Source organism: Miscanthus floridulus, chromosome 5 (assembly GCF_019320115.1).
Source record: "Miscanthus floridulus cultivar M001 chromosome 5, ASM1932011v1, whole genome shotgun sequence".
In the NCBI taxonomy this organism is placed as follows: Eukaryota; Viridiplantae; Streptophyta; class Magnoliopsida; order Poales; family Poaceae; genus Miscanthus; species Miscanthus floridulus.
Genome location: NC_089584.1, coordinates 87,971,699 through 87,999,571, shown reverse-complemented (window position 1 = coordinate 87,999,571; position 27,873 = coordinate 87,971,699). Strand labels below are relative to the sequence as shown.

Here is a 27,873-nt window from a genome sequence, read left to right as displayed (position 1 = left end):
GTTCATAATGAGTTGATAGCTTCTCAAGATCCTTCTCCATCTTGAGCCTCTTGTTCTCTTCTCTAAGCATCTCATTCTCAAGAGCCAAATCTTGATCATTGTCAAGTGTCTCCAAGACAATTGTGTTGGTGGTTGCTAGCTTCTCAAGATCCTTTTGAAGCTTCTCATTCTCACTCTTGAGCTTGACATAATCATCATAGTTATCGAACTCAACCACTTTCTTGCCTTTGCTACTAGAACCTTGCTCAATGCTCTCAACAATCAAGTTATCACATGATGTGGCTATATCAATCTTAACAACTTGGTTAGTAGCATCATGCGGTTCATTAGATAAATACTCATGAGAACGCACAAGATTATCATGATTAACTTTGAGAGTGGTGCATTCTTCTTTTAGCAAGTTGTATCTAGTGGTGAGCTCATTGTGTATCCCCTCAAGTTTATCATGTTTTTCTATAAGCTCCTTTTTAGAAGTTTTGAGCTCCTTGAGCTTGGATGACACAATTTCAACTTTTTCTCTAAGCTCATCATTAGCTTTTTTGGCTATGTCATATTTTGCTAAAAGAGACTCATTCTCAAGTTTTAGCTTTTCATTTTTAGCTCTTGTCTTTCTTATGATTTTAGTGTAGTCATTTAGCAAGACAACTAGATCATCATAGGAGGGTGATTCAAATTCTTCATCACTATCACTACCATTTTCATCACCACTACTCTCATCATCACTTTGTACCTTTCGATCACCCTTGGCCATGAGGAATAGGTGTGTAGAGGATGATGGTGGCGGTGGCAGTGAAGATAATGAAGACCCAATCACAAGGGCGGCCACCTTCTCCTTCTCATTGTCACTTTCACCATCGGATGAGCCACTTGATAATTCAATATCCGTGATCCAATCACCAACAATAAGCCTTGCCATTCTTCTTCTTGTGATATTCCTTCTTCTTGCCATCCTTCTTCTTATATGGCTTGTTTTTCTTCTTCTCGTCATCATCATCACTTGAGTCATCTTTCTTGCTCTTGTACTTCTTCTTGTACTTGTCTTTCTTGGGCTTGGGACATTGATGAGCTAGATGACCAAGCTCTCCACAATTGTAGCAATCCATTTTGAAGATGGGCTTCCTCTTGCTACTAGTGAAGAATTTCTTCTTCTTGCCATCAAACTTGATGCCACTCTTGTTTAGCTTTCTGAGCATCTTGGTGGTTCTTCTCACCATGAGAGTAAGATTTACATCATCAACTTCATCATCACTTGAACTATCATGAGTGATCTTTTCGTTGCCCCTCTTCTCTTGGCTAGCCTTGAATGCTAAATCTTTCTTCTTGGTGGAAGAAGAGCCATCTTATGGAGTGATGTGCATGTACATCTCATGTGCATTGATCTTCCCCAATATTTGAGTTGGCGTAGCGGTGGAAAGATCACCTTGATGAAGCACCGTCACAATATGTCCATACTTGTCAATGGAGAGGACACTCAAGATCTTTCTCACAACATTGGATGGTTGCATTTGAGTGAGTCCAAGCCCATTGACCTCCTCTACAAGAACATTCAAGTAAGAATATATTTCATTAGCACATTCATTAGGAAGCATCTCAAATAAATTTAGCTTTTTGATCACAAGGTGATAGCGTTCCTCACGCTCACTCTTAGTTCTCTCATGGAGCGCACAAATGTCCGACCATAGTGCATGAGAGTCTTCATGGTTTTGCACACGGTTAAAGACATCCTTGCAAAGGCCTCTAAGGAGGGTGTTTTTAGCCTTTGCATTCCACTTCTCATAATTTACCTCATCACCAACAAGGTAGGCGGGGTCCTTAGGTTTTGGAAAGCCTTATGTGGCGGCTCTATACACTCCAACATCTATGGCCTCTAGATACGCCTCCATGCAAATTTTCCAATAAGGAAAATCATCTCCCTCAAAGACGGGAGGGGGTCCATCTCATGGGACATCTTGCTCTAGGCGGTTAAGCCTAATTTAAGGAGCACGAGGCTCCGATACCAACTGAAAGTATCAAGATGCCCAAGAGGGGGGTGAATTGGACTAATTCTAAATTTCTTGCAATAATTAAGCCCTACACTTAGCCCATTTCACTCCTAGTGCCTAAGTGTGTTCTCTATTGATCTACCGCATAAAAGTTTTGTACCCTAGGTTCCAATTCTACTCTAGCATGGCAATTCTAAGAATGTAAAGATAAGAATTGAATTGCTCAAATGTAAATGCTCAAAGTAAAGAGAGGGAGAGAAACACGGCGATGTTTTTCTGAGGTATCAGAGAGTCGCCACTCCCCACTAGTCCTCGTTGAAGTACCCACGCAAGGGTGTAGCTCCCCCTTGATCCACGCAAGGATCAAGTGCTCTCTACGAGCTGATTCTTTGACACTCTGTTGCGGTGAATCACCTACAACCACTCACACCATGGCTTGGGTCATCCACAAGCTCCGTAGGATGATCAACAAGCTTCCAATCACCACCGAGTCGTCTAGGTGATGGCGATCACCAAGAGTAACAAGCATAAACTCTCACTTGATCAAGACAAGCCTAATGAGAAACGTGGATGCACACTTGCTACTCGATATGCATTAATGAGGTCCTTAATCTTGGATTATCAAATCTCAATCATCCCACTAGGCTCTTACTCTCCCTTGCACTCCAAAGTGTTTCCTCAGCTGAATAAATGGGCAAGAGAGCTAAATTGCACGAGTAGGAGATGTATTTAAACACTCCCATTCAAAACATAACCGTTAGGGTCCAACTTAGCACAAAACGAAGTGACCGGACGCGTCCAGTCAGTAGCCAACGGCTACAATGATGCCAGCATCGACAGACGACCGTTAAACTAACCTGACTCATTGTAGCGTCCGGTCCCTCCAGACATGACGCGTCTGGTCCGGAAATGCCTCCTTTGGACCCTTTCTGTATTTGACCGGACTCGGCCACGAGCGAGTCAGGTCACACACTGCACTGCGTCCGGTCTGCGTGATCACTAAGCCGAGAGCGGCTGTAGGGGCACCTACGCGTCCGGTCAACAACCAGACCCATCGTCCGGTCTTCAAGCAGACCCCCGCTGCGCAACTTACCACTGACTGGACACTACGCCTTAGCGTCCGGTCCTTCTTCAGCATCCGATAAACATAAACAACACTTCATTCACTTCTGATTCAAAAACTTTGTGAATGAGTTTGACTTCAAATGATCTTTGGGCCAACTCAGAGCTAGCTAGTACTAAGTTTGACAAGTGTGCATCACACCTAACACATTATACTCACCTAGGACAAACCACTAGTTCATACCCCCTTAATAGTATGACCAAAGGAAAAACAAAGTCCTAAACTACTCTAAGTGTCTCTTCAACACCAAACGACACTTAGAACTATTCCTACCTTAACCTTGTCGTCCATCCTTTAAAAACCGAAACAATTTCTATTGATAGGGGCATTGAAACCATCGATTGCCCCAATAATCACCATTACCATAATATAACTCAATTTGTCTCTACAAAACACACGTTAGTCACAGTAATTTTGTGTCTTCATTAATCACCAGAACCCAACTAGGGCCTAAATGTTTTTCACTGACAATCATGGTTCGCACACTGCAACGTTGTTGGTTCGGTTTACCCTGCCCACGGTTCGCTTTTTGAACACACTGGAGGTGCTCTTGCAGCAACTTGAGAAGGAGCTCACCATCCACGCTTGCAATATGCTGGAGATGACGGCTCTTGCCCTTTTCGCCTTGGATGTATTGTTGGCCTCTATTAGGATTGATGATTGTTTTTTTTAGCTAGAGACGATTTTTATGTGTGAACTCTTGTAACGAATTGGTCTGATTTCTGAGTTATGAGTAAGTTGGTGAGTACGAAGCCTATTAGTTTACTTCCATTATTTTAAAAAGACGAACCTCCTATGCATTTCTTGCTACAAGGTACTACCATCTAGTGACATTGCCGTCAGACATGTGCATGAGTGCAACCCACGCTTGGAGATCATGTGTATTCTAGTATCTGTCACTGTTGCGAAAGATCTTTGCCAGATCCCGTGTCCCTAGGTAGAAAGATTACACCGGTCTTGTGATGTAGTAGTAGCAGTAGATGTGCTTGGATTTCTTGCTCCGTAGTGTATAGTCTTGCCTAGCGAGGGCGTGGATGGAAGCAGATCTCCAACTATAGTGCCTCGAGACTTTGCAGGTAAGGTTTTTTCTTGCTAGCAGAGAAGAGCTAAAATGGCTCACCTGACCTCGCAAGGCTAAGCAAGATAAAGCAATCAAGGCTGATAAAGAAACCAAACAGGCCCAACGCCCAAGAGTGCTTACCTGTATTCAAGGATATTCAGGTGAATATCCAAAAATTTTGCTGAAAACCCTTGTACATACAGTACATACATGTATGTGTATTGGGAAAAGAAAGAAAATAAAGTCAAAACAAACAAATATCATGTAAAAAATTCAGCCCAAATTAAACATGTATTCTCATGCTACTTTTCCATTACCTAGCGGGTTGTGGTCCAACTTCTCCCGCGCCAACAACTCTGCAGGTCAGAGACATCAGCACATCGCCCGCTGGCGCTCGCTCATGCGCTCATTTTCTCTCCTGTTTCTTCCCCAGTGGCGGCGGCGGCGGAGAAGAGGACTCCATCAGTGGCAGGGCTCGATGGCACAGGGCGGCGACAACAAAATTCACGCTAAATATTTTTGGTTTGTATAGAACACAAATTTGAGTTAATTTGTACTTGTTTTAAAATACCAAATTGTAGAACTTTACTACTGCTCACTGAATTGTTAAATGGAGTTTACCAATCTGTTTTATGTGCTACATGAAACTCATTTATTCTCTCTACTTAAAAAATGTTGTCATGTTATCATAAACGCATATTTGGTAGCACGCTAAATGTAAATGAAACTCTCGCTGGGTGTACCAGAATTAATGGCTCGCCGTTGTCTTCTAAGATTTTCTTGAATGGACTCATTAATACACTACCTCATATAGGACGGCGTGATTTATATAAAAAAAACATCATCTTTATGTTCCTTTCATTCACCTTGGGCACAAAATACCGAGAACCGAACCGAAAATACCGAGAACCGAACCGAAATACCGAAACCGAATTTTTCGGTGCCCTGTTCGGTTCCTAATTCCCAGGAACCGAATTTACCTCGGGGAACCGAATTTATCGAACTGTGCTGAGTTCAAGTATTGTTATATTATTGATAGCACTATTTTAGTCTATTATATTATGTATTTGTGGTACTCTACTCTTGTAGTCTTGTGGACTTTTATATGTATGTATTTGGCATTATTATTCTCTATGAAATCATGTCAAAATTAGCTTTTGAACCTACTATTACATGTCCATGCGGTCAGTTTGGTATTTTTTGGTAAATACCGAAACCAAACCGAAAATACCGAAACCGAATTTCCTCGATACCGAATTTTGGAACAAACCGATCGGTACCTATTTTCCGAGGAACCGAATTTCTCTGTGAACCGAAGTACCGAACCGATCGGTTCGGTAATACCGAATGCCCAGGCTGACCTTTCAGGCCGTTTGTCCGTTACAAAGGTCGTACAAAAGTTGAAACTGCAACCTCGTCGTGTCCAAAAAAAATAGAACAGTAATATCGACGTTATTAGAGGTAGTTTTCATAAGAAAAGTAAGAACTACCGAGGGCCACTGTTGAACGTAGGAATTTTACGGGTATTAGACAGGAATTACACAAAAATCAGTTTATTTTCATAGGAAAACATAAAAAATAGGGAAAATTCCCACATTCTAAAAGGGGCCTAAATGAGCTGAACCTGACTGGCTTAGAACAAAGTTAATAATATAACTCTTTACTGGATATATGTACATTTACAACCTACCTATCAACTCAATCGTATAGTAGTCAGCCCTTACGACCACTTTTTTCTCTCATAAAGTTTTTTTTGGTTTTTTTATGTATAATGTGGCTATAAGTTTACAGGCGCTTCTCTTCTCTCCACCAGCCAAATACAACCCTTTCCTATACATGCTCTTAAAGATTGATTCAGTCTGTATTTTACGTTGAGTTTTGAAAGATGAACAGAACACATAAAAACAATGTATTTATTTTTAAGATGATAAAAAATTCCTTACAGTTATCTACATTTGGGGAGCAGAAAGTTTCTTATTTTCCACAAAAATATAACTACTTATCGTCGAATTTCTGCAAAATCCCTGCACTCCGAATGGGCCTCAAATCAGAAAGGAGTTGGCAGGTGCTACAGAATTGAAAACATACATCTACCGAGACTTCTTTGACAAAGACGACACTGAATTGAAAGCCCCCGTTCGCTTGTCTTAAAAATGGCTGAAACTTGGCTGAAACTGGCTGAAAAATCGCTGGTCTGAAACTTGGCTGAAACTGGCTGAAAAACACTGTTCTGGCTGAATTGTTGTGAGAGAAAAACACTGTTCCGGCTGAAAAAAGAAGCCGAACAAGCCATTTTTAAGACAAGCGAACGGTATGTAGACGGCTTTCAATTAAGCATCCAGACATGACCTCTTCATCAACAGAAGCAAGGGGATCAAACCAATTCCCACCAAAGCAATACAGAAGCACACAACTATTACCGAACAACTAAATCGAAATTTGTGGATCTCAGGTAGATTAGGCCAAAGTGTCAAGCATGATCAGTCCAAGTGCGCTTCTGCCCCAAGGCTGTTATGGGCTTAAGCTACCATCCATCATTCAGAATCCATGCTTCCTGAAATGTTTGTGTACACCAGATCGAACTTGTGCTCGCATGTCCTAAATGGATCTCAATTGGAACTGCTCGTATCTGGGATATTTCATTACTCAAAGTATTGTCCAATCACTAAAATCAGGAAAACATGTTATCATCTGGCTTCATTTGCATACGAGCTCTCAATTTTCAGTGCATCATGTTCAGATGACTCAACCCAGAAGGGCGACAAGGATACCACTTTCCCGATAATTATTAGAGTTGGAGAAACTAGATCAGCTGACTTGACTTCATCAACAAGATCCTTTAACAAGGCGAACACCTACAGTGTAAGGAACATTCAGAATGGCAGAGTAAGGTTAAACACAATTTAGTTTTTCAGGGCCAAAGAGTCGCTACCGTTCGTTGTTGAGGTGTAGTCCCGCGCTCTACTGCAACAGCAGGGGTATCTGGCGGCAGGCCGTGCTTCATTAACTTTGGAGCAAGTGATGGAAGTGTTGACAAACCCATGTACACAACCAAAGTAGTGTCTGGATCAGCTGCATTTCCAGCTACATGTAGTGGATCTGTCCCACCATTTCTGGAGTGGCCAGTTAAAAATCTTACACTGCAGCGAAGATTATATGTCAACAATTTATCCTACTATAAGCACTTAAGAAATATTCTCTCTCTACACTACAGTGTCAGAGACAAGCTAGTGCCTTTCTGTTCATTTAACAATGCAAGAGAGTTTTTAACTAAAAAATTGCTATTCCATTACCATAGCACATCAGAACTGCAGAAAATAATACCGAGAACTTGGCCTATTTGGAACAAAGGAATGCAAAACGAAGGAAAGGAAAAAAACCGCAGGAATAGGGTATAGGTGTTATGGGAAAACATAGGAATGGAAAAACACAGGAAAATGTAGATATGGGTGTTTGGTACGTAGGAATTATAACACAGGATTCTGAAAACATAAGGTGTGATTAAAAGACAAGAATACTTGTTTTATTATTCAAATATTTGTCATTGCAATGTCAAATTTTTATTAGCAAATAAACATATTTAATTCATCTAGACCCATAATTCACAATTATCTCCAGTGCGGCTATACAGCATGGGACTCATAATAAAGTTATCTGCAGACACAAGTTTTCTTGCACAAAGCTGCTAGACTTTCCTCTTCCCTCTCCCGAAGAAAAGTTCAGCCAAATCCTCTGTTATGGTGGGCCAAACATATCAGAGGAGGCAGCGCACCAGTGGCTAGAGGCTGACCGCGCGAGGGGCACGACAACGCAATGGGCGCGGTTACCAGGGGAGGCCTCGATGCCACAAGTTCAGGAGCAGCTTAGTTAAAGTTGTTAGATCAATTGAGTTTGTTAGATCGTGTCAACCTTTTCAGGGGTTTGTTAGCCGCATGTGTGAGTTTGGTTGCATGTACTAGTGGCCTATAAGGCAGATACTTTGCTTAAGGAGAAGGCAGCCAGAGAATTGAGATTATTCTCTCTCGCTCTTTGGCGCTGCCCTGTTCGAGTTCTTGTTCACGGTCCGACAATCCAGGCGCCGAGCACGGCGCCGCCGATCTGCCGCCAGGGAACCAAACCTCGGCCTTCCCCTTCACATCCCTATGCCCTGAGATCCCGAGGCCGTAACAACCTCATTGTCCAATAGCATCCTACCACAGCCCGTGTCTAACATCGGCTGCTCTCCCCTCTCTATTGTGTGCATCCACTTAATAACAGCCTTGTTGTCCAAATCGGAAGTTACAGGATGAGTAGACCCATGGCTGAGATGAAAGGTTGGTGGGAGAGTAGATAAGCAGCGAAGATTCTTTCCCTTGGATCTCAGTGGATGTTTTATTTCCTACGTTTTGTGCATCGACTATTCCCTTTCCTGTGGAATGGAACTCTGTATTCATTCAATCCAAACACTCCTATTCAATTCCTTGCCTATGGATTGTGTTCCTTCAAAATTCCCGTGAAAATCCTTCAATCCAAACAGCCCCTTACTACGCAACGAGACAGGTATGGTGAAAAACGGGAACCATTTCAGAGTTACAGCAAGTAACTAGTACACTTAAAGCCTCAACCCTATAGAAAATGCTCATAAGATCCACATTTAGGCATGCTAATTGCTGCATTTGAGGGAGTATTGCAGATCCTACGAAATGGTGAAGCTTGTTGAAAAGTCATTTAGAAGAAACATTTCCATATATAAAGGGGAAATCTTTTTGTAGTAGTTAAAAGTTAGGTAGAATAAAATTACAAAAGGCTAAGCATATACCTGGTAGCAACACCTCTATGGGTTAGCGGAATGCCTAGTTCTGCTGCAATTCCCGAAGCAGAAGTAATTCCTGCAGAGTTTTGGAATTCAGATCCAAAGTATTTCATAACTGCTACAAACCAACAATGCAAAGTATCCAAGCTAGTGCAATAGAATTATCATACCTGGGATAACTTCAACTTTGATTCCCTGTTGCTGTAAGAAATCCATCTCTTCTCCACCCCTTCCAAAAACCTGAAAGGAATACAAGCAAATTTATTGCCCACAGATAGAAGCGCAATTCCAGAGAGTTATATGTAGAGTGAAACACTGTCTATGCTCAAAGTGATAAAAATTGCAATGTTGGTGCTACTTTTCTCTGCCTCTATTTTTTATTAGAAAAAGTACAACTGCACCCCCATGGCTCTGGGATCTCTAAAATGATACATCCACATGGAATTTACATGAGATGGTATAACCAAATAGCCAATAAGAATGGGAATCCTTTTGAGGAAAAATGAATGAAAAAATAGAAAAAATTTAGAATCAATTGCTATTGCTACTATACAGATAAAACAAAGTACAGGGCATAATTAAGTGGCATTGTTTGTCTCGGTTAATGAAAGGCTATCACACTTAGAATTGAGAAGTATTTCTGCAATGATAACTGAAAAGATTAAATAAGGACATGATCGATCATCTACACTCTGCAAACACAACAGCTTACAAATGATTGATCTTTCCCATCCTAGCAATATTGTCTCCTTTCCAAAGGAAAACAGTAGCCTGAGGGTTTACTTTTATTCTTTTATGACCTGCTGCTTTGACGAGTCAGATGTGACAGACATGACATATAGATCATAACTAGTACTAATCAGTATCAGACAATCAGTTCTATGAATCCATCACGTGAAAATGACTCAAGCCACACCAAGAATGGATCATGATTTAAAAAAGTTAGTCCTCAGTGTTTGATGACACCACCACTAGCAAAAGTTGCCAAACCAATTTTGTTGTTTGGCTTGGGTAACAAATGTAAGTGCCACAATAACCCTAAGGTGCTAAGTAGATTTGCAAGCAAGAGCAAATTACCAGAGGATCGCCACCTTTCAAGCGCACAACATTGGCACCAGCCTCCGCAAAGCTCAGCAGCAGCTCATGAATCTCCTCCTACATTGCATCAATCAGTCATCAAACATACAAATTACCAACAAGGGGGAGGAAAGGTACAAAGTCCTAAGCTGAGGTCGCCTCAATTCTCTGTTTTTTTTTCCAGACAGAGACAGCCATATGGCACAAGCTCTGTTTTTCTTCATGGAAGTTGTCTGGCACGTCCCCAGAAAAAAGTACTCCGTACTTGAAATCGTTATTGCAGAATGCCCGCCCAACTAGCATTTCCAATCGCGTGTAAACCTCAATTGATCCAAAATCGAAACGAAGGAACAGTGTTCCCACCTGGGTGCGGCTGTGGTATCCCGCCGTCTTGCCGACATAGAGCAGCCTGGCGCCCTCCCCGACCAAGTCCAACACGTCGTTAGACACCAGCCTGTCGTAGAGCACCAGGTCCGCCGCCTCGATGGCCCGGACTGCCTTGAGCGTGAGCAGCTCGGGGTCCCCGGGCCCTGTTCCCACCAGCGCCACCCTCCCGGGCCCGCCGCCGCCGTCTGCCCCCTCGGCGCCCCTCCCCCTGGACGCCCTCAGCGTGTCCAGGAGCCTCCGCAGCTCCGGCAGCTGCAGCGCGATCTCGTCGTCCCGGCGGCCCGCCGCCACCGCGGCAGCGGCAGCATCGGAGGACGGGGGTGCGGAGTTGGAGGAGCCCTCGGCGGCGGCGTAGGACCAGGCGTCGCGGCGGTAGCGCGAGGAGGAGGTGGCCTCGGTGAAGGGCGAGGCGCGGACGGCGGCGGCGGCGCAGGCGCGGGGCCTCGCGTTCGCGGCGGCGGCGGCGCCGCCGGCGCAGGCGAGGGAGGTCGAGGCGGGTGGTGCGGGCACAGAAATGGAGGCCGGTCGAGGCTGGAAGCGGGGCGTGCGGACGGCGAGAGCCATGGCGATGCGGGGGGCAGCGGATGGCTTGGCCGCCGCTGGTGGTGCGCTTTTTATACGGGGGCAGCTGACCAGCACCAGGTGACACTTCTTTTTCTGTCCGCGAAGGGGTGGAGGGAAAGCGCAGGGAGGGCGGGACGAAAGGGCTGCTGCTGGGCCCTGGCGGAAGGAGGAGCCGGGGCGGAGACGCCAGACGCCCCCTGGCGGCCTTGGCTGGCCTTGGCGAGTGTTGAAGGGCCAGGTTCAATGAACCACAGGGTCAGGGTGGTGGACAGTGGACAGTGGACTGGTGGCAGAACCGTGGAGGTGGGCAAGTACGAGTGGTAGTGTGCCTCCGGCTCCCCGCAGGGGCTCTACGGACGCGGGTGGCGCCGCGGCGGCGGCGCAGCGAATTCTCACTGACGCCATTGCAGATGTCAGCCGATTCTTTTTAGAGAGAGAGACGACCAATCATCAGATCCAGCCTGATAGCTGATCGGATGCATAGCCAAGGCTACCGTGAGTCGGTGAGTTTTTTCTTGTGTTTGGTACAGCTTGGCCTTGTTTATCACTGAGAGTATGAGGATAGCTCATAGGTAGAAGAAAGGTGGAGACAAACAACAGGAGCCATCGAACCATCGTTCCCCCACCATTTAGCCAGACTCAGCTCTGTCCTAGATATCAGAAATAACTTGCTAGGTTACCTTTGCCACACGGCGAATACGGAAAAGATGGTCAGCATTGCCTTGTTCATGTTAGGTCACTAGTGCAATTAGATTACAGAAACTCTTTGCGCATCTTTTTAAGAGCTTGTGACTTGATGCTGACCGCCCTGCTCTGAAATTTTGCATACCAAGGTTCAAGCATGACCCTGGCCATAAGAGATTGGCGGACAAGGTCAAACTCAGCTTGAATGACGAGACCTGTGCGTCGACAACTTCCTCATGGTGAGCACTCCTTTGGCCTTCCTCCCATGGACGCAGGGGGATGGGGACATATGGGTGGTCCGAATGACAGGGTATAGGTAACTCCTTTAGTACATTCCTTGTGAAAGTGATCATGTTTGTTGTTGTCGTCTGAATCTTCTGCTTTGCATTGACAGTGACAGGAACGTTCCAAAACTAGGCGATTTGATATATTTCCTAAAGGAGGTGAAATTCCATGGTTGTACACCATTCTCATCCAGTAAATGCCGAGCACTTTCGACTGTTAAGCAGTAGGCCAAGCCTCAGTTCTCAGCGTATGTCTTTTTGAAGTTTAGCTTGTTTTTCTCCAAAGGTAGCTTCTGCATAACAAATGCCAACTGTCTGTCATCCATGACCTGCAGTTTCTTATTGGAAGCAAAGAATTGGGATCCAGCAACTAGAAGCAAATCTACAGCTAGTCACAAGAGGATGTTTAAGGATGATACATTTGCTTTAGTTAGAGTTCTAAGTGTAGAAAAATCACTCAAAACTTGGATGCTGAAACAGCAAATATAGCTTGTATGAATGTTATCTGGACTTAATTTGCCAAAGAACTTGAGACTCAAAATCGGACTACTGAAAGGAAAGATCAATTGTTCAATGTGCTAGAAAAATCTGATAAGTTTTACCATGATCAAACTGTGAAAGGCTGCTTTTGTAATTGGACAACAAAGTTTAAACTTTTATTTATATTACCACTCTAGATTAGCATACAAATAAGAGTTTATTCTTCAGGTGGTCTTCAAAGTGCTATAGCCACATATGGTGTATATAGAGCCTAGTGCCCTCTTTTGTGTCGTATACAGGAGTATGCGAGATGTCAAACGTCAATGATAGAGATGTGTTCTGTTGGCATGGAGGAAGTCAAACTAAGTTACACTTAATTGTAAAACTTTAGTGTAAATACATTGTACATGTTCTACGAAATTAGATGACGTTATCGCGCGACCTTCTTCCTCGCTCGCGATGCTCCACCCTCACCAAACTCCTGCGCTCCTCTTACTCATGCACCCCTCCGCCGCCGCTCTTCCACTACCGTCGGTCAGCGGCCCCCGACGCCTCGCCGCACCACCCACCTCCCGTCACCGCCCGCTCGATCCCGCTCTCTCCTAATCACAGGGCAACCGACGACTACTCCGTTGTGACGCTCCCGCTGCCAACCCCGCCAAACCGCCGTCTCCCACTGTCCAACGAGTGTTGCCCCCGCCGCTCCGCCCATCTCGACCGCCACCACCGTCACCGACAGCAGGGTAATGGGCTCATAGACCGCAGGCGCGGGGACGCGACTTCCTCACTCTGCGTGACTGGTCACATAGGCCCTGTTTGCTTGTCTTATAATCCGTACTTTTCGGCTTATTTTTTCAGTCGAAATAGTATTTTTCTCTTCCAACAAATCAGCCGAAACAGTATTTTAGCCAAAATAGTAGAGTTTGCGTATGGAATTCATGTACGTGTACGTTAAGTTCAAATCGCTCTCTGTCTACTCCATATGTCATTTGCATCACTGCATGCTCGTACTGTCGTACGAAGGTACTGTAATCAACAGTGACCAAAAAATTTCCCCTCGTTCATTAAACTAGGGTATTTTATTTAGTACAAAAAAAATTATTCTCCATGTTTCACAAAACAAATATCAATCCCTCAGTCCCAAAAAAAATCAATAAGGTATTTAAAAGAATACCTGTCATAAAGTTTTCTTATCATCTATGAACCGGTGCAAGAAAAATGCGCTCATACTTCCTCCGTCCCCCACCCAACACCCCCCCCCCCCCCCCCAAAAAAAAAAAAAAATAGCACCCTAAGTTTAAAATAAGTCTAACTAGATTTACAAAAATTAATATCAACATTAGTCTCTCCAATAGTCGCAAAAAAAATAGTATGTCCATATAGTTTTATTGTGAAAATGTTTCATTATACATCTAACGTTATTACTTACATATAAATATTAGTACTTGATCAAATTTGACACTGAGACTCCTCAATAGGTGAGAATGACATTCTTTCAGGTTTCAGGGACAAAGGGAGTAGTTAAATGTCCACATGCTAAGCCAAGGCAAAGTCCAATGCAACAACAGTCGCTTCGGTTTCGGGAATAAAAAACAGGGGCACCACATTGCATCAAAATTACTCAAAAATATAGCTAAACGCTGCAAAGTAGAATTTTTCATATAGAAATGTTTCAAGAATACAAGAAACTTCATCCACACCCTTAAGAATATATTACAAGAATTTACATATACCGGCGAGTAGGTTAATTAGTAGTCATACACCACTGAATGTTACATCGGTTTCTTACACTGAAACTTCTATTTAAAAAAAGTTTTAAGAATACAAGAATCTATTTACAAGGTGAGGTACATTAATTACTAGGTGCACTCTATTGAAACGAACATTGGTATATTAACACTGCAAACTTGTATAGAAATATATGTGAATACATTACAAAAAAATTCTTTTACACCTGGGTGCATTAGTTGGTAAGGAACGAACTACGGGACAGGAATTTTACAATTTAAACCTCAGCTCAGTAGATATGAGGTGCCCTGGAGTCAGTCAAAAACATCCGATGCTGGCAGAAAATGAGCCAAGGCGAGGTCAGTTCGTTCAAACAGCAGTCGGCACACAGGCACATCCACCATCTACATGAATCCCAAAAAAACACACAAGAAAACAGAGACAAAAGAAACAAAGATCGTCCACATTATGCCAAGCACGAACAGCAAACAAATTGAATATAATGCACTGCAAGTTACTATTGTGACAGCAAACCGATTGATTATAATGGTAAAATAATATCACGTTGTAACATACTTACTATTGACACTAGTGACAAATGGCACTAGCACCAGTGATTCAACAATTCATTCAAAGCTAAATAGGAGGGAACCCAAGATTCAAGAAAACAGACATTTTGGCCGGATTGTTAGGAATATGTACTACAAAAATGCTTGTATTTAGCTTAGTCTAAGCTTCAGGCAATTAATACCAGACCAGTCTTTGGGTCAAAACCTGAGTGGAATTTGCCAGACATGCTTTCATTTTCACCCACCATTCTGTATAACAAATCACGGCTGACCCCGAAATTACAAAACTACTGATTTTGGCATTCCAATTGCTAAGTCATCATCGTAGCCCATTCCAATCAGAGAAAATAAATAAGGGAACTGCAATCATCTCGAATGATTTCTTGCCTTCGAGCAACGTAAAATATGCCATGTAATTTTGAAGAGGGAATAAATATGTAACCAATTCATTTGCAACTAGCCAACCAAATTGTGCATGCAGCAGAAGGGAATATTAGTACCAAATTGTGCATGCAGCAAAAGGGAATAAATCTGTGGGGCCTTTTTAATAGATTGGTCATATCCAAACTAATAACAGCTACAAAGGGTAGTAGAGCAGAAAGCACCAAGTTCTGAACGATACTATCATCTTGCTAAATAACCTTTCTACCTAGTTCTATAAAAAATCACAGTAGTATGTCGAAGAGGTTACACATTTGAACGTTAACCCTATGAGTAGTTTGGTCAAAATCCATGAGCAGGTGAAGAATGTATATAACAAGTCTAACCCCAAGCAACCTGTGTTTGGGAGAAATATATGTTATGCCCAAACAGCTTGTTTTTTTTGGGGGGGGGGGGGGGGGGGGGCTCCTGTGGGCAACGCTATCAGGCAAACTAACTAAGCGCTGGAAAGTGATCAAACATGACATTGGGACACGCTTGAACCAATTGGCGATCACATAAATTGAGTTCAACCAAGCTGTGTAATGTCACTCCTTACCCCGAATGAACATATATGTACACAATCCATTAGTTTACACATAAATATGTCTTATGTTGTTTCCTACAAACAAAAGCATATGATGTCCCCACAATTATACAAACTGGAACCTTTAGTGTCCAAGTAATTGACAGGCCACAGATTGGCTTCAGCACTTTAGCCATAATCCATATATGAAAAACTTCTGTCAAAAAGTTTGAAGTGCATTGTAATAAAAGCACAATACCTATCTTTCCTTACCAGCATTATCAAAGCATGTCATCCTTACCATCGTTAGGGAAACATGCAAGTATGACAGGAGCCCTCTGCTGGAAATTATCCTACACTTTCCAGTTTCTGCTTAGCAAACAAACAGCAAAGACAGATGATTTAAAACAGACATCTAGAGAAAGGCCACCATCAGCAAAATATATCACATGCGAACAATCACATCAAACATAACTGAACAAGCCATCTGTCCAGCAGTAATGAATTAGAAACTTAAGTATTTTACCCACAACATTTAGTGCCTGTAGGGTTCAACGATGTCCTATTCTGAACATCAAACCTATGATAACAAAACCATCACTATCTTGAATAACTAACTGGAAGTGAATAATACAACTCCAGTATCGGTATCAACAAGCTCTGCATACATGATGCATGTACCAGTATTCATATGAAAACCAAGATATCTTTCTTTTTCTTCTATATTTGAGCACAACCTATACTTTGGTTCTATATTTGAGCACAACCTATTCATGTCCCAACTCAACCTCTTCATATTTTGTGTTTCCTTCCAGGCTTCCAAGCCTCCCTTTAACACTAATGGATCCCTCACAGCCACAAAATAGGCAACCGCTTTAATGAGATTATTTTTGTTGATTTGGATGGCTTTGTTGTTGCCATGCAATGACATGTCAACAACTCTAGCCCATGTGTTTAATCAGGAATGCAGCACTTTTGTCCGTCCTTGTTTTGAATGAGAACATATCACAGAATCAGCATTCAATAATTTTAAAATATATGATTAAGCAAATTGGGCTTTGTGATGTAAAAAAACTATTTTTTATACACCACGCCCTTAGATTTTTTGTATTTAAACTACGCAAAACTAGCATAACTTTCAGGCACTGAAAGTACCTTTAACATGTTTCCATTAGCCCCTTACCAACAGATTCCAACTAAAATTTACCATGTTATGGATGTCCAATGACAACTACAAGTCTCATTGTAAAAGTTTCAGTGTGGTCTATTATTAGGTCGCCATTAGACAAAGCATGAGCCTAGTTGAAAGAAACAGGATTCATAAATTATCGCATACAGAAGAAGGGTACTAGCATGTTAAGCAATCCCAGAACAACTTCAGTAAAAATACTTGAAGTAAACATAGCCATGTGAACTCTGCAGATCAACATGGCAACAAAAGTTTGGGACCATTACAAGTTCCACTTCAAATACGCTGAACCGCATGAACAGGATGCCTGAAGAGATCTCCATTCTCGATTGCCTTTGAAACGTCCATAAGCACCAGTAGCAACCTGGGAAAATATTAGGAAGTGACCAATTGAACCATATAGGGGCAAAATGTCTTTACTTGTGGATCACAATCGAACAGCCAGAACTCACCTTCAAAACCACATCAAGCTGAATCAGGTAACACTAACGCCTATTCCCACGAAAATGGCCCTTCCCAGAAACCTTTTTGTTGTTGAATGACTTGGGGCCTCCATAATTCCTGAGTACAGAGTATCTGAGTTTATAAACAGGGAAATGCTTCACTTTGGAAATTCAAAATCAAATAAGTTTATATCTCACAGTTTTGGCCTCTTTGCAACATCTTGCTTCATTTTCAGGACAATGTCCATTGCACATTGCTGATGTTCCCTTGTTTGTACATGCATATCCAGATTCTCTGCGCTCCCACAGTTAAACATGCATATTCGGCACCAATCAGAATTCCCATTTCTCAAGAATCCACCCTAGATGTAAGAACACTCAAACAGTTTAGTAGCTAAACAATACATAATCAGCAACAACAATAACATATATAGGAAGTGCTGATACATAATCAGTAACAAAAAAGAATAAATTCATGTAAAAAGGCACTGATAACCCACCAAACCAAAGTGTGCTGCAGTTTTAGGAAATCCATGCTGAGAATAGTCAGCGACAAGCTGAGGGTCACCTGGATGCATGTCACCTGCAAAGTGATGGCTAGAAGGTTCAGTTAAATGCAATAGTTATTACCATGGGGTTCTCCACACCCAGCATGTAGGCTAGTGGAAGGAAAAGAATCACCAAGGTTGAAAGGAGCTTGAGGGAAGTCTGGACCCTCAAAAGAATGTTGTAAATTCCCAGGAAGGTTACCAGAGCCGAGCTGGGTTTTAGGGGGACCACCAGGACCGCCACTTGTCCCTTGAGCAAATGGGCCTGAAAACATTCAAATTCAATGGAGGAACATCATTGGCAAATTCAAAGTTCAAAGAGTCATAAGCTTTCATTTATATAACCAAAAGAACTGCTGCCATTGAAGTATTCTAATATTATCAGTTATTAATTTATGCATATCGCTTCAAAATCTGTACCTGGGTTTCTGAAATTAGGCATTCCAATAGCCCTATGATGATCAAATTCTGCTCCGTGTGACAGGAAGTCGGTGTGACTGGCAGTTGCACTTTGCTTTCTTGGAAAATCCTCATGCAAACCTGCACTTCTATGGTTTGGAAATGGAGGTCTTCCAGGTACTGAATCAAGGAAACCATCAGGTCTACCTAAAGCTCTCTCAAAATGTCTAGGGTCCCTTTGCAAGCCCTGACCATCCAGAAGGGCTGGTACTGGAAAATGTTTCCGGTCGTCTTTGATATTGTCATGTCTTCCAGGATATGCTGCACCCCCTGAAGTGTTGAACCCCTCACCACCAAAGTCATTGCTGTTCAGCATTCCTGAATAAATGGAAGTTAGGTCAGCATACTTGCAACAACAAAAAAAAGGAAGTATTTGCCTATAATCAAGAGTATTACCAAGAGGATGTGGCTGGCCCAAACGTTCAAGATCAAATGGAGGCAACACTGCACCATGATGTCCAGGTAATGCGCCAACCACACGAGGTCGAATCATACCATCACTGGGTCTGATACCCCCAGGCTGTGACATTGGCATCTGAACCTGGTTCTCTCCAAATGGCCTTGGTATCGTTCCAGAATGAAACAAACCATATGGTTGTTGCAACGGAGGACGGATATTTTCAGAGAAACCATGCTTATGGCCAGGATTCATCATATGCTGAGGAAGCATTTTATCTGGTCCAGATGGATGTCGTGATACCACACCTGGGGGCACAAAAGAGCCCAGTGCCCCTGCATTTTGCAGTGATGCCTGCTGAAATGACTGTCCTTTCTCATGATTAGTAGATGCATCTGAAGCCTTATGGTCTTTGACTCCCTGCACAACTGGACCATGTGAATTACCTGTCTGGTGAGTATTCCCATCCCTCCTAACTGAACCATCTAAACCATGTGATACAGTGCCAGTTTGCACTGCATTTCTAACACTAACAAAACCATTCTGTTCGCTGTTCATGTTTTCATCACCCGATTGCAACTTTGTAGGTCTCATGACAGCTGACTCAGCACCGCTATTCTTATTTTCACTGACAGCATTAGTTGCATTTTCTGACTTCCCTGATTTTGAAGTATTTTTTTCAAGATCTAAAGAACCCTGCCCAATAGGGTGCCCAGCAGCAGGCGACTCAGTTCTAAGCGCTGCTGCTGGCTGTTGATGCTGAAATTGCAGCGTTGGTGCAAGATGAGTCATAGATCTGCCAGCTGAAGTTTGAACGTGTTGTCCAGTATTGCCAGTAACATGCTGTTGTGTATAAGGCTGACCAGGTTGGGAATGCACCTGTTGTGATGAGGACATTCCTTGCTGGTATGGTTGAACTGATTGTGAGGAAACAGATGAGTGCGCGGGCAATCCCTGTGGTGGTGCCTGGGAAGGGATGTTGGAATGCATTGGTGGCCACTGAGCATGAAACCCAATATGGTTTTCATGTTGTGTTGTATGTTGGATTCCTTGAGGCTGCAAAGCTGGCTGTTGGCCTGGCAATGGAGGACGCATCGGTGCAGGATGATGAGAAACATGTGCTTGTTGGTGGGACACATGTACAGGTTGCAAAAGAGCACCTTGTGGTGTTTGCTGCTGTGTATATGAAACATTCTGGGGGTGCAAATGTGTTTGTTGAGGATAGGCCTGAGGTTGTGGGTAAGCTTGCTGCTGGACATGTGGAGGCTGGAGCTGAACTTGAGAGTTTAGCTGCATCTGAGGTTGAATATTTTGCTGTGGAGGTAAAGCTTGCAGTTGCAGATGTGGATGTTGTTGCTGTGCAACAATATGTTGCTGCTGCAGAGGTTGAGCTTGTACATGTGGGTGCACCTGACGAGCCGTTGCTTGAGTAGCAAATTGCTGGTTACCAAATTGAGTAGGAGCAGATGGATGTGCTGCAGGTTGTACTTGGAGACCAGATGGTTGGAGAGGAACTTGACTTGGTTGGAGCTGTGGAACTTGGGCTGACTGAATTGGTTGATGAAGCTGCGACTGACCTGCAGGTGCTTGAACATGGGAAAGATGAGGGTGACTTTGGGGTTGGGGTTGAACCGGATGCTGCTGAAGCTGTGGTTGACTTGTCAATGGATGGACCTGGGGCTGACTTTGGGCTTGCATCATCAGCTGAGAGGACTGCACTTGAGGCTGAACATAAGAAGCAGGTTGTGCAGATCCTGGCACCACATTTTGGGATGGTACTTGCATTGGAGGTTGCATGTATTGCTGATACACCTGCTGGTATTGGTCATACTGTTGATATTGCTGCATGTAAGGGTTGGATCCAGGGTGCTGCTGCTGGTAGTATTGTGAGTATTGGAGCTGCTGCTGCTGCTGGTACCACTGCTCAGCTGTTGGAGTTTGGGAAGCAAAAGTAGATGCAGCTGAAGAAGGCACTGCTGCTGTGGTTGCACCAGCTGCCCCTCCTGTTGCTGTTGCAGAATCTGTTACAGCTGTGGCTGTAGTTGAAGATGGCTTTGGTAGGGTTGTAGCTGCAGCTGCAGCAGATACAGCTGAGGCAAGTGATGGATCTTGGGTGACTGGCTGAGTTGTTGACGCCGCTAGCTGTACCTGACTACCATCAGCTTGTTGGGTTTGAGATTGTAAGCCCTGCAAATAACCAAAAAAAAGTAAAAAGAAACCGTCACTTACAGCATAGTTCTAGACATCCATAAGAAGTTACTGAAGACATGATGGACATACATGGCAGAGTTGAGCATGTTCTTGCACTTGACGATGCACAATTTGTGTCCCACAACGATTGCAAACAACAGGAGAGTTCCCATATGCGCAAGTAGTACCATGTGTGATACAGGCAGATAGCTCTCCATGCCATTGGCAGCCACTCTTATTATACAGGCAATAGACCGCGACTTTGCCAATAGTCTCAGCAAGGGTTTTATTTGATTCCATAAGAGGCTGTAGATTGCAAATGTGATAGTAAGAGGAGCGCCATTACTTCACATACAAAAACTCATTAAATATGCATACCTTCGAATCAGCTTCTGTTACAAGGTATCCATCATAAGGACAGGCTTGTGTGGTTGCCACTACATACGCCAAGCAGGATTTGCAGTAGAGATGTGTGCATTGACTTTGTAGGGCCTCATTGGGATATACGAGTGTCCGGCAAACAGGGCAGAAATATTCACCAGGAAGGGATTGAATACTCAAGATACATTCATTATCAAACCCCATTGCTGAAACTTGTTAAACTCTGCCCAGTGCCCCAGTCAAATATCAAGCCTGCACAAATAAATGCATAAACTTACATGCTGCATATGTGCTATGTGCTGAAAAGGAAAAAACAGAAATCCAACAGAAAAAAGTGCATGCCAAGTTGCCAACTATTCGGGAAACGACAAAAAACAGAAATACGTCCTCAAAAACTTCTTGATAAGACAGCAAGTTACCAACACGTGGCAGTCACTCTACAGTCACAGCATAAACACACAGAAAGAGGTGCCTAACATGTGTTATCATGTAAGCAGGGCATCATCTATCCCGTTCTAAAAAGCTTCAATAATGGATAGATAGGATAAGTACCTCCTCAGTATCATTCAGACTAAATCGAATTCTAAAGGTCACACATCTAAAAGATGGGATTTTAGACTAAATAGAATTCACATGACGCATAGATAGGATAAGTATCTCCTCTGTATCATTCAGATATTCAATAAATGATTTGCACATATGGTTTTTTCGAATTCTAAAGGTCACACATCTAAAAGATAGAATTTTAGACAAAATAGAATTCACATGTCGCATAGATAGGATAAGTATCTCCTCTGTATCATTCAGATATTCAATAATGGATTTGCACACATTGTTTTTTTTCCAAAAAAAAAAACTTGTGACGTGATCATGGAAATAACAAGATTTTGCATGCTATATAGAAACCTCTCATCCAATCCAAGTATATACCTAATTACAAATAGGAATGGCACCCCTGCTGCCCCATCTATCCCATTCTCCCGCACCAGCAACTCGATCTACTGCTGTCAGTAATCAATCACAGATCAAATCCACAAAAATCAAACCCTAACACCGATGCAGCAAACAAATCCACAGATCAAGCAACGGGTGTGAGCCTTGCACCCAAACCACAGTCAATACACAGAGGTAGAGGTGGAGCGATCCTAACCTTGACGAGGTAGAGGTGGAACGATCCTAACCTTGACGAGGTAGAGGCCGAGGGCTACTGGTACTGGTGGGCGTGAGGACGACGGGGGAGCGGAGGTTGGCGGCGTTGAGGATGACACCGGCGCCTCGTCCGGATCCGGTAGGAAGTTGAGGATGGCGGCGATGGAGGCGGCGGCGCTACTAAACCCTAGTAGCCATGGTAGAGGCGAGCGCCGAGCGAGAGGAGAGGAGACGCTCGGGGATGGGGCCGAGGCCGAGTAGGCAAGGAGTCTGGACGGGAGGGAGGGACCAAGGCGTTTCTGTTCTTTTTTCTTTGTCAACTACTAGGGCGACGATGTGTGAGGTGCAGTTTTTGGCGTTTGGACGTGTTTGTCGGTCTGGACGGGCCACAGAATGGCCGGCCCGCTGCAGTTAGCAATGAAAACGGTAGGACGGTCCGGAAAACCCTCTAACTATTTTTTCATATTTTTAATATGGTAATGGAATCGGGAATTAATCTATTTGAAACTGAAAGGCTATATTGTTGTTGTAATGGAATCGGGAACGGAAATACTCGGTCTAGAAATCAGAAATGGGATATTCGGTATGTTGGGAACGATCCGATAAACCCTCTAACTATTTTTTTTCATATTTTTAATATGGTAATGGAACCGGGAATTAACCTACCTCAATTTGTTTGGGATTGAAAGACTATATTATTGTTGTAATGGAATCGGGAACGGAAATACTCGGTCTAGAAATCAGAAATGGGATATTCGGTACGTTGGGAACGATCGGATACGGTCGGATACACGTCAATAACGGTTGGATCAGGAACACCAACCCATGGAACCACTTCAAATATGTAGCTTGACACAACAAATTCAATAATCACATCATGACATCAATATAATACAAACTTATGCTTGAAAAATCAGCAGTAAAGCTACCAAAAACAAAGGTATAAATTGTCATTATCATTTAACTTGCTAACCGTGCTCCAGGAGACACAGTACAAAATGTCGTCCATGCATATCAGCACAAGAAACAGATAAATAAAAAAAAAACAAACGCAAAGAGACATGGGAGATAAATAAAAAAACAAACGCTCTGTTTCTTGTGCTGGTCTGCCTAGAGCCTGGGTACCCCAAATACGGGATCATTCCCGCTAAAATACGGGACCGTTCCCCCTAAAATACAGAATCCGCAAAAACGGTCTGGGAAAACAGCTCACACGAATTCGTTTCCGTTTCTACCAAATTTTTCCTGTGTAATTTCCTATTTATGTTTTTTCCCGAATAAACGGTATTCGGTCGGTTTATACGATATACAGTGCCGAACGGTATGGGATTTTCCCTTACCGTTTTCATCCCTAGTTGCGTCGTGTTTGTTTGCCTCGATGCTTACAAGGTCTGGCAGTTGGGAGCCCAGCGCCAGGAAACGAAAGTCCTCTTCGTTTCTCGTGGGCTAAGGTTCGGTGGTGGCTCTGGCGGGCTCATCTTCGCCCTTTCTAGGGCACTCCCTCCGTCGCGCGCACTATGCGGAAAGTCAGCGCCCTGACTTTAGGGTTCGCCCTCCCCTTTTATCCCCCGTCGCCGCTCGCTCTTTCTCGTGCTCTCTGGTCCTCACTCCCCCTCGCTCTCCACTCTCCTTGCTACTCTATTGCCTCTCCCTTCTTCCTCCGACAGTGCGTGGTGACGGAGGGGTCGTAGGCAGGCCTCGCGTGGCTCACGTCAGCTACACCTCTTCCGTCTCACCGGTTGATGGGTGCGCATCCGATTCATTGTCTTCTTCTTCCTTGGCTTGACACCGAGGAGACGCACGACGGCGGTGGTTGCCGTGTTTGTTGGCCTGGATGTTGGCCTATGGTGGACGCTGCTCCACAAGCCCAGGTCATCTTCTTCCCACCTGTGCACTTCTTCGTTGTTGCTTCCTCTCTGTCCTCGAAGCAAGGTGAAATCTTAACATTTTTTCTTGTCACGTGGCCCGATTCGATGGTTTACGTGCTCTATTGCATTGTGATGCTCAGATTTTGGGTGCCTCAAGGCAATTTGTTGGCTTAATCTTGTCTAGTATGGCTAGATCTGTGAGTTTGAGGTTCCAATTGATGATATTATCTTGATTTACTCCTCTTGCGATAACCTGCATTGCTAGTGTATTTTGTTGCTTTTCTTAGTCTATGATGTTGAAGTGGAGCCTCTGGGTGGTTGTGCTTTGCACATAACAACCGAGGTGATAAACCCTTGTTCACCCGTAAAGATTGATGAATGCAATGTTGTGCATTTAGAGACCAACAAGGTTTGCTTAAACCTCAAATATGAATATATGTTTAACTATACGAGTTTTAAATAGGTTATTAGGAAAATCATTCTTGAGTTAGATCGTTACCAGCAGACTCCGTCGCCACAAAGGACTGGCTGAGAAAGACATGGTCATTGAGCTCATCGTGAATATAGATGGTCAAATGGGTGACCAGGTCTTGGCCCAGTCCTGGCACTATGAGTCATGACACTATTAGACACTGCCTTATCTGTGCCATGTAGTGCCATCAGGGCATCCGTGTCGTGCCGTGTAGTGTCATCTCAGCCCAGGCATGGTCATATGGCCTATTACTCATGTTGTGCCAGCACTACGGGCACGACAGCTGGAACGTGCACGTGCTAGCCTTGCACTGTAGCTTTGCACAAGGAACGACCTTGTTGTTGCCATCGTGTCACTACTGGCGATGGTCATCCTCGCGCCCCCGCGTCATCGACTGAGAGGACGGTGTCGTTACTGGGAGCATCGAACGGTTGGTAAAGGGCTAGGGGAGGTAGAGAGAGGGAGGGAGTCGGCATCTTGGGAGTAGCGACCGACATTCGAGGGGGCGAGGGAAGGAGAGGCGGTCAACCCAAGTCACCGGCCTCAGAGAGAGAGATGGTGGCCTCCTATGGAAGCGAGCGATTGCAACGCTCGATCTCCCGAAGAGTGAGTGAGAAAAGAGAGGGGGCAGCGACCAACCATGAGGAGAGAAGTGATTTTTATATTTAGGGTTTTCCATCGAGTGCATCCAATGGTTGAGAAAGGATATGAGACATCCAATGGCTGATAAGGATCGGGCCAGCATAGTGCCAACCCACTATCTGTAGCGTGCCTGTGCCAGCACTGCGGCCCAGCATCACGATCTAGGCACGACCATACACCCGTGTTCATGCCAGCACTGGCAATATAGTTGTTGTGGTGGCCCATGCTAGGGCTGGGCCCGTGCTAGGGTTGGGCCCGTGTGGGTGTAGGGTTGAGATGGCGGACTAGAGAGGGTGAATAGTCCTTTCTAAAACTAATCACGTCGGCTAGCCAAGATAAATGCGGAATTAAAACTATCAGTCTAGCCAAGACTACACCCCTCTATCGAAGTTCTCAAGCACCTTATAAAATATCCTAATTAAGCAACAAAAGTGCCGGGCTAGCTAGAGCTCACCTAATCAATTCTAGGAGTAAGGTCACACAAACCTATGCCACTAATACTTTGATAATCAAGGGAGCTCCTACACAAACTAGTAAGCAAAAGCACAAAGCTCCTAAACTCACTAGCAATGCTCAATAACAAGGATACACAAGCCAAATTAGAGAGCACAAATTACTTAGATACACAAACTAAGCAAAGCAACTAACATGGCTACTCAAGTTAATTAGTCATGCAAGGGAGCTACTTCTATGCTACACAAAGCAAGAAGATAATCAGCAAGCTACACAAGCTAACTAATTGCAACTATGCTAAACAACTAGCAAGAAACTGGTTACAACTAGGAAGACTACCAAGAGAACTAGTTACAACTAGTCTATGCGACTAGCAAGAAAACTGGTTACAACTAGTTACAACTGGGAAGGCTACCAAGAGAACTAGTTACAACTACTTACAATACATGAAAGAATAAATGCAAGCTTGTGTATGGGGAATACAAACCAACAGGAAGAACAAAGTTAACATGGTGATTTTTCTCCCGAGGTTCATGTGTTTGCCAACACGCTAGTCCCTGTTGTATCGACTGCTCACTCGATGGTTCGGTGGCTAATAGGTGTTTCACAAACCTAGCCCACACATTGGGCGCCACAAGAACCTACCCCAAAAGTGAGGGTAGCTCAATGACATGCTCTACTAGTGTTGCTCTTTGCAGCTCCCGCGAGGCGAGCACAATACCCCTCACAATTTCTTCTCCGGAGCACGGCATAATCTTCCTTGCATGCTTCACACCGAAGACCACAATCCACCAAGGCATCTAGATGATGGCAATCACCAAGAGTAACAAGAAATCCCCAATCACAAAGATTTCCTAGTGCCACCAAATGAAAATCCTGAATGCACACACTAGGCTCTCAATCCCTCACTCGAATTAGCATCAAGCTTGAGAGGGAGAGAAAGGGGAGGAGGTGGATCTTCAATCTCTCATCCATACCCACAAAGGGCAGTCAATCTCTTCTCAAGATTTGGCACATAGCAAAGGGGAGAAGAGAGAGGAGAGGAACCCTAGCTCACCAAGAGCAACAATGAGGAATGGGAGTGGTGAGGAAGAAGGAGGGGAGAAGCCAGCCTTATCCCCTCATGCATAGGCTCTCCAACACTCGGACCTGCACTGGAATTTCTTGTCTACGTGGCCTAGAAATTCCAGTGCGAGAGCGGACCAAACGCCCCCAACGGCTCTTTCTCCAACGGTTAGAACGGGAGGACTTCCGCACTAGAAATTCTAGTGACGGCCTGGAATATCTCGGGCGTAGACGCTCCACACACCAGGTGTGCCTTCCGCACTGGAAATTCCAGTTAATTCTGGCCAACCAATAGAGGACCCCTGCCTAGAATAATAAGCCCAGTGAGCAAGAAATTCTTGTTCACATTCCGCAACTTGCCCAAAACAAGTGCTATCTCATCCCAAAAGCACCAAACCAATTTTATCACTTGAGATAGCTTTTCACAAAGAATTTTCCTGGGATTTCTTATGCACCTCACCATGTCACTAAGCGCAATGCATATACAAATAAAACTCACACTTGGTGGCACTAAATAACCGTTGCAACTAAAAGATTTCCCCTCTTTATGGTATGACTATCTATCCTAATTTTGGTTGTTTACACCAAAATTTGGGAAGAAGAACGCGGGAACTCGAAGCTTCTAAGATTGTGTCAATCAAGGAATCGATTACATAGGGATCGATATCAACTGATTCAAATGTGGCATTGGAATCGGTTCTCTTCAAATGACGTCAGATGACGACGACAATGAGCTACGATTGGCGTCGAGAAATATGTGTCGGACTCTACAAAAAAGGGAAAGATTAGGGTCCAAATTATCTTAAGTTAGGAATGCTTTCTTTTATACCAAAGATTGTAATGAGTCGTACTTGAGTAGGATTCATGCTTAGGCTCCGGGTATAAATATTGGACCCCGGCTATTGTAAAAAGGACATACAATCAATCAATATAAGCTACTT

The 27,873-nt window shown here is 43.8% G+C and overlaps 2 protein-coding genes and 1 long non-coding RNA gene across 3 annotated transcripts; all 3 read right to left on the bottom strand.

Annotated features, from left to right (window-relative positions):
• Positions 1-6,075: 6,075 nt before the first annotated feature.
• On the bottom strand, positions 6,076-11,121 carry LOC136452539 (S-adenosyl-L-methionine-dependent uroporphyrinogen III methyltransferase, chloroplastic-like). Its single transcript, XM_066453149.1, has 6 exons — positions 10,398-11,121; positions 10,035-10,112; positions 9,128-9,197; positions 8,964-9,033; positions 7,098-7,305; positions 6,076-7,020 (listed from the first exon to the last, which is right to left on the bottom strand). The coding sequence occupies exons 1-6, from the start codon at positions 10,983-10,985 to the stop codon at positions 6,853-6,855; spliced, it is 1,182 nt and encodes a 393-aa protein (XP_066309246.1). The 5' UTR covers positions 10,986-11,121; the 3' UTR covers positions 6,076-6,852.
• LOC136452540 (uncharacterized) lies at positions 7,833-8,957 on the bottom strand. The gene is made up of 2 exons (XR_010758849.1): positions 8,337-8,957; positions 7,833-7,895 (listed from the first exon to the last, which is right to left on the bottom strand). It is a non-coding gene; the product is annotated as an uncharacterized lncRNA (long non-coding RNA).
• A 3,201-nt stretch (positions 11,122-14,322) lies between the features above and the next one.
• On the bottom strand, positions 14,323-22,728 carry LOC136450190 (glutenin, high molecular weight subunit DX5-like). The gene is made up of 10 exons (XM_066450540.1): positions 22,465-22,728; positions 21,281-21,535; positions 20,993-21,208; positions 18,712-20,899; positions 18,277-18,633; positions 17,990-18,121; positions 17,809-17,891; positions 17,507-17,670; positions 17,318-17,426; positions 14,323-17,229 (listed from the first exon to the last, which is right to left on the bottom strand). Exons 2-9 carry the CDS (start codon positions 21,485-21,487, stop codon positions 17,351-17,353), a joined length of 3,423 nt encoding a protein of 1,140 aa, XP_066306637.1. The 5' UTR covers positions 21,488-21,535; positions 22,465-22,728; the 3' UTR covers positions 14,323-17,229; positions 17,318-17,350.
• Positions 22,729-27,873: the final 5,145 nt, after the last annotated feature.

Excerpts from the sequence above, each read along its gene's own strand:
- LOC136452539 (XM_066453149.1), bottom strand. The coding sequence starts at position 10,985 with ATGGCTCTCGCCGTCCGCACGCCCCGCTTCCAGCCTCGACCGGCCTCC. Across the intron at positions 9,198-10,034 it reads TGAAAGGTGGCGATCCTCTG|GTTTTTGGAAGGGGTGGAGA; the intron begins GTAATTTGCTCT and ends TATTCCTTTCAG. Across the intron at positions 7,021-7,097 it reads CTACACCTCAACAACGAACG|GTGTTCGCCTTGTTAAAGGA; the intron begins GTAGCGACTCTT and ends CTTACACTGTAG.
- LOC136450190 (XM_066450540.1), bottom strand. The coding sequence starts at position 21,487 with ATGGGGTTTGATAATGAATGTATCTTGAGTATTCAATCCCTTCCTGGT. Across the intron at positions 20,900-20,992 it reads AACATGCTCAACTCTGCCAT|GGCTTACAATCTCAAACCCA; the intron begins GTATGTCCATCA and ends GGTTATTTGCAG. Across the intron at positions 17,671-17,808 it reads CTGCAGCACACTTTGGTTTG|GGTGGATTCTTGAGAAATGG; the intron begins GTGGGTTATCAG and ends TCTTACATCTAG.